General features: G+C 32.0%; 1 protein-coding gene across 3 annotated transcripts; it reads right to left on the bottom strand.

The window, feature by feature from the left end:
* Positions 1–1,479: 1,479 nt before the first annotated feature.
* On the bottom strand, positions 1,480–2,629 carry LOC123469155. 3 transcript variants are annotated; one of them, XM_045168107.1, is made up of 4 exons: positions 2,542–2,629; positions 2,238–2,394; positions 1,810–1,960; positions 1,480–1,740 (listed from the first exon to the last, which is right to left on the bottom strand). In XM_045168107.1, the coding sequence occupies exons 2-4, from the start codon at positions 2,327–2,329 to the stop codon at positions 1,672–1,674; spliced, it is 312 nt and encodes a 103-aa protein (XP_045024042.1). In that variant the 5' UTR covers positions 2,330–2,394; positions 2,542–2,629; the 3' UTR covers positions 1,480–1,671. The 3 variants fall into 3 exon arrangements, with proteins under 3 accessions (XP_045024042.1, XP_045024043.1, XP_045024044.1); XM_045168108.1 differs by having other exon boundaries at positions 2,455–2,623; XM_045168109.1 differs by lacking the exons at positions 2,238–2,394; positions 2,542–2,629 and adding an exon at positions 2,022–2,148.
* Between the last annotated feature and the right edge of the window lie 3,879 nt (positions 2,630–6,508).

Genomic DNA, 6,508 nt, shown 5'->3' with positions numbered 1-6,508 from the left:
TAACAGTGTATTCACATTGAATACAAGTATATTCCATGCAGTTTACATATAGAAGTAAAAACTCATGGTATAACAGTGTATTCACATTGAATACAAGTATATTCCATGCAGTTTACATATAGAAGTAAAAACTCATGGTATAACAGTGTATTCACATTGAATACAAGTATATTCCATGCAGTTTACATATAGAAGTAAAAACTCATGGTATAACAGTGTATTCACATTGAATACAAGTATATTTGATGCTGTTTACATATAGAAGTAAAAACTCATGGTATAACAGTGTATTCACATTGAATACAAGTATATTCCATGCAGTTTACATATAGAAGTAAAAACTCATGGTATAACAGTGTATTCACATTGAATACAAGTATATTCCATGCAGTTTACATATAGAAGTAAAAACTCATGGTATAACAGTGTATTCACATTGAATACAAGTATATTCCATGCTGTTTACATATAGAAGTAAAAACTCATGGTATAACAGTGTATTCACATTGAATACAAGTATATTTGATGCAGTTTACATATAGAAGTAAAAACTCATGGTATAACAGTGTATTCACATTGAATACAAGTATATTTGATGCAGTTTACATATAGAAGTAAAAACTCATGGTATAACAGTGTATTCACATTGAATACAAGTATATTTGATGCTGTTTACATATAGAAGTAAAAACTCATGGTATAACAGTGTATTCACATTGAATACAAGTATATTTGATGCTGTTTACATATAGAAGTAAAAACTCATGGTATAACAGTGTATTCACATTGAATACAAGTATATTCCATGCAGTTTACATATAGAAGTAAAAACTCATGGTATAACAGTGTATTCACATTGAATACAAGTATATTCCATGCAGTTTACATATAGAAGTAAAAACTCATGGTATAACAGTGTATTCACATTGAATACAAGTATATTCCATGCAGTTTACATATAGAAGTAAAAACTCATGGTATAACAGTGTATTCACATTGAATACAAGTATATTTGATGCAGTTTACATATAGAAGTAAAAACTCATGGTATAACAGTGTATTCACATTGAATACAAGTATATTTGATGCTGTTTACATATAGAAGTAAAAACTCATGGTATAACAGTGTATTCACATTGAATACAAGTATATTTGATGCTGTTTACATATAGAAGTAAAAACTCATGGTATAACAGTGTATTCACATTGAATACAAGTATATTTGATGCAGTTTACATATAGAAGTAAAAACTCATCCCAGGTAGCACACAGACTCTGTTTCAGGTCTGTTACAGATCTGTTTTTGAGAGTCTGTAAATTGTTTGTAGTGTCCCACTTTTACAGACTGTCACACAGGTCTGTGACAGACCTGACTTACAAAATCTGTATAACAGGTTTGTTACATAACGCGTACCACAGTCTTTGTACTACCAACTGTTTACAGATCCGTCGTTTCAATAATACAAGTATACAACTCACGCGATTTAAAATTTGTATTGAGAATAAAGACAAGTTCAATATAATGTTACACTTTTGAACAAAACAAAACGGAGAAATTATTTTCAAATAAAAACGTTAATCGTCAGCAAACAATCGAAAGATCAAAACGTAAAACGTAAAAAGAATCGGCCAAGGATGAAGTTGAAAGGCCTTTGGTTGGATTGCTGAATATCAGCAAACTAATCTCTCGTCAGTTTCCACCAACGGATTCCGTCTATTGAGTAGGGGCGAGGGATTAACCTGAAACGAGAATGGAAGTGACTTTAGATTTTTTAAATATCATGGAAGTGTAACGACAGAAAGCAATACCTCTAAATAAGAGTGGGTCCATTCCAAGGATATGAGGATTGAATGTGTAGCAACCAAGGGGTCAACAAAAACCCTTTTTTGACCATGGTGTTGGCCTTTTATTTTTCTCGAAAGGACAATCTGATAGCTTTCAGTCAGTCTAATTGCAAATCTAAAGCAAAATCAAAATTAGAAATAAACCAAGAATAATGAAAACTATTGCAATAACCTACAGATCGCTTTCCATCAACACACATGATAGCTTGGATGATACACGAGTAGTGGCAACTTTGAGCATGGTTAACAAAAACCCTTTTTAACCATGGTGTTGGCCTTTTATTTTTCTCGAAAGGAAAAACTGATAGCTCTCAGTCAGTCTAAATGCAAATCTAAAGCAAAATCAAAATTAGAAATAAACCAAGAATAATGAAAACTATTATATAACCTACAGATCGCTTTCCATCAACACACATGATAGCTTGGATGATACACGAGTAGTGGCAACTTTGAGCATGGTTAACAAAAACCCTTTTTTAACCATGGTGTTGGCCTTTTATTTTTCTCGAAAGGAAAAACTGATAGCTCTCAGTCAGTCTAAATGCAAATCTAAAGCAAAATCAAAATAAGAAATAAACCAAGAATAATGAAAACTATTATATAACCTACAGATCGCTTTCCATCAACACACATGTAGCACATGTTTTCATCATGATGTAACAATTACACAAAATACTTTAACATGCCAAAACTTACAAGTGTGCTGAGAAGACATGAAAATTCCAATGAAAAGACATGACGACGAACTATCACTTGTCAACAACACAACCGGCTGGCGGCTGCTGGTAGGCGCAAGAGAGAGTCCCCCTAGTGGGGGCTAATAGATTTTTCCCTTTCCATAAACAAACACACACACAGTTTCGCCACCCAATCCGCCGGAATCGCTTTCCATCAACACACACGCAAAATATTCACCATAATTCCCAAAATATTTCAGCTGGAACGCCTTCCATAAACACACACACACACACAAATTTCTTTTTCGACTCACACAAAATGTCACCAAAAGCTAATAAAAAAACGACCGGCAGCAGTTCCTTCTCGCAACTTCGCCAAAACGCGACTAATGGTAGCGTAGCTGCCTCAGCGTGGGTGCGGTGGCGCTGGTATAGACTAAACTCATCTTCAAAGACGTTGCCACATAAACACGATTTCTATGTGTGTATAAAATTTTATTTCGTTTTATAAACGGCATGAAAAGCGTTTATAAAACAGCTTGAGCAACAAGAAATAAACAAAAAAATTCTTTATTGGAGATGCAGAAATATTGTATTTGAAAAAGTATTAAGTTAAATTAATAACACGAAATTTTAAATTTTCAATCCCGTTTAGCACTTAAATTTTTTTTCCTCGTATCCTTACTTCCATTCAGCCAATTGGAAATATGTTTTTTAAAAAATTCCTCATCCAACTCGGATTTCGGAAAGTTTTCCCTAACAGATATTTTTAATAATTCATTGCAAATAAAGGTAGAGCTAAACGCGAGTCTGTCACCGTCGCCGTCTTTAGTTTTTACTCCAAAAATAATTATTGACGTGATTTTGAATGATGAATGTAGTTATGCTATGAAATATAGCATAACATAGTCTGACAAAATCTATGTTTTCAAGTGGGATCTCTTTAACTTGAATACATTTATTTAACTTTGATCACGTTGTCATTTTTTAACAGTTAGTCATCAACAAAGAAGTTGAGGAACATTTTAAAAATGTGTGCATATACTCATTTTGAAGCTCTGGGTCATCTCTATTTTCTTCCCTTGTCCTCTCAACAGTCATCACGGTCTTATCACGATCTTTAACAGTTACCACCGATCTTCTACTTCCATATCCGGAAACCGGAAGCTTTTCAACAAATTATAAATATTCTTTCGACCTTTAACAATGTTTCCATTTTGCCTTGACCAAGATTTGAACCTTCAACCTTTCGAGTGCTGAGCTTAACTCTTAACCATTAGCCTAACACTGACTTATATAAGATGTCATCTGGCTGCATGGTATTACACTGTAATATATGAGAAAACATTTAAGTCTGTTTGCTATTGGGAATCCAGAAATGTACCATACCGGGGATACAGACACAGATCAGATTATTACTGACATAGGTGTTACAAGGGAAATACAAACCCGTAACATACCTGGGCCACAAACCCATAACAGATAATCACTGAAGTATGTTTTACATAGAAAACACAGGCCTGTAACATACCTGAGATACAGACACAAAACAGATGATTTATGTCATATGTTTTACAAGGAAAAAACAGACCTGTACCATATCGGGGGTACCTACTGAGAACAGATGATTTCTGTCATATGTTTTACAAGGGAAATACAGACCCGTACCAGACATGTAGTACAGACACATAACAGAAATATATTTCACTCGGTAATACAGAGTAAAAACATGCATGTAACATACGTGTTAGACAGAAGAAAAACAGAATGTATTTTTACAGAGTAAAAACAGACAAGTGACAAACATGGGAAACAGAGCAAAATCAGAAACAATTTTCTCAAGTAAAAAACAGATCTGTAACAGGTCTGTAGTACAGTGAAAAACCAGAATTATGTATTACAGAAAGATTACAGATCTGTTCCAGATCAGTGAAACAAACTTTTACCAAATCCTGTAAAACAGAGCAATTCCAGACAAATTTCCTGTAAAACAGAGATGTAACAAGCCTGATACGGATCTGTTTCACAAGTATGTGAAACAGATCGGTTACAGGAGTCTGTAACAGCTCTGTGTGCTACCTGGGATGGTATAACAGTGTATTCACATTGAATACAAGTATATTCCATGCAGTTTACATATAGAAGTAAAAACTCATGGTATAACAGTGTATTCACATTGAATACAAGTATATTCCATGCAGTTTACATATAGAAGTAAAAACTCATGGTATAACAGTGTATTCACATTGAATACAAGTATATTTGATGCAGTTTACATATAGAAGTAAAAACTCATGGTATAACAGTGTATTCACATTGAATACAAGTATATTTGATGCTGTTTACATATAGAAATAAAAACTCATGGTATAACAGTGTATTCACATTGAATACAAGTATATTTGATGCTGTTTACATATAGAAGTAAAAACTCATGGTATAACAGTGTATTCACATTGAATACAAGTATATTCCATGCAGTTTACATATAGAAGTAAAAACTCATGGTATAACAGTGTATTCACATTGAATACAAGTATATTTGATGCTGTTTACATATAGAAGTAAAAACTCATGGTATAACAGTGTATTCACATTGAATACAAGTATATTTGATGCAGTTTACATATAGAAGTAAAAACTCATGGTATAACAGTGTATTCACATTGAATACAAGTATATTTGATGCTGTTTACATATAGAAGTAAAAACTCATGGTATAACAGTGTATTCACATTGAATACAAGTATATTTGATGCTGTTTACATATAGAAGTAAAAACTCATGGTATAACAGTGTATTCACATTGAATACAAGTATATTTGATGCAGTTTACATATAGAAGTAAAAACTCATGGTATAACAGTGTATTCACATTGAATACAAGTATATTCCATGCAGTTTACATATAGAAGTAAAAACTCATGGTATAACAGTGTATTCACATTGAATACAAGTATATTTGATGCAGTTTACATATAGAAGTAAAAACTCATGGTATAACAGTGTATTCACATTGAATACAAGTATATTTGATGCAGTTTACATATAGAAGTAAAAACTCATGGTATAACAGTGTATTCACATTGAATACAAGTATATTTGATGCTGTTTACATATAGAAGTAAAAACTCATGGTATAACAGTGTATTCACATTGAATACAAGTATATTTGATGCTGTTTACATATAGAAGTAAAAACTCATGGTATAACAGTGTATTCACATTGAATACAAGTATATTCCATGCAGTTTACATATAGAAGTAAAAACTCATGGTATAACAGTGTATTCACATTGAATACAAGTATATTTGATGCTGTTTACATATAGAAGTAAAAACTCATGGTATAACAGTGTATTCACATTGAATACAAGTATATTTGATGCAGTTTACATATAGAAGTAAAAACTCATGGTATAACAGTGTATTCACATTGAATACAAGTATATTTGATGCTGTTTACATATAGAAGTAAAAACTCATGGTATAACAGTGTATTCACATTGAATACAAGTATATTTGATGCTGTTTACATATAGAAGTAAAAACTCATGGTATAACAGTGTATTCACATTGAATACAAGTATATTTGATGCTGTTTACATATAGAAGTAAAAACTCATGGTATAACAGTGTATTCACATTGAATACAAGTATATTTGATGCTGTTTACATATAGAAGTAAAAACTCATGGTATAACAGTGTATTCACATTGAATACAAGTATATTTGATGCAGTTTACATATAGAAGTAAAAACTCATGGTATAACAGTGTATTCACATTGAATACAAGTATATTCCATGCAGTTTACATATAGAAGTAAAAACTCATGGTATAACAGTGTATTCACATTGAATACAAGTATATTCCATGCAGTTTACATATAGAAGTAAAAACTCATGGTATAACAGTGTATTCACATTGAATACAAGTATATTTGATGCAGTTTACATATAGAAGTAAAAACTCATGGTATAACAG

This window comes from Daphnia magna, unplaced genomic scaffold (genome assembly GCF_020631705.1).
Source record: "Daphnia magna isolate NIES unplaced genomic scaffold, ASM2063170v1.1 Dm_contigs526, whole genome shotgun sequence".
In the NCBI taxonomy this organism is placed as follows: Eukaryota; Metazoa; Arthropoda; class Branchiopoda; order Diplostraca; family Daphniidae; genus Daphnia; species Daphnia magna.
The sequence above is the reverse complement of the archived record's forward strand: the minus strand, read 5'-3'. Positions and strand labels throughout refer to the sequence as shown.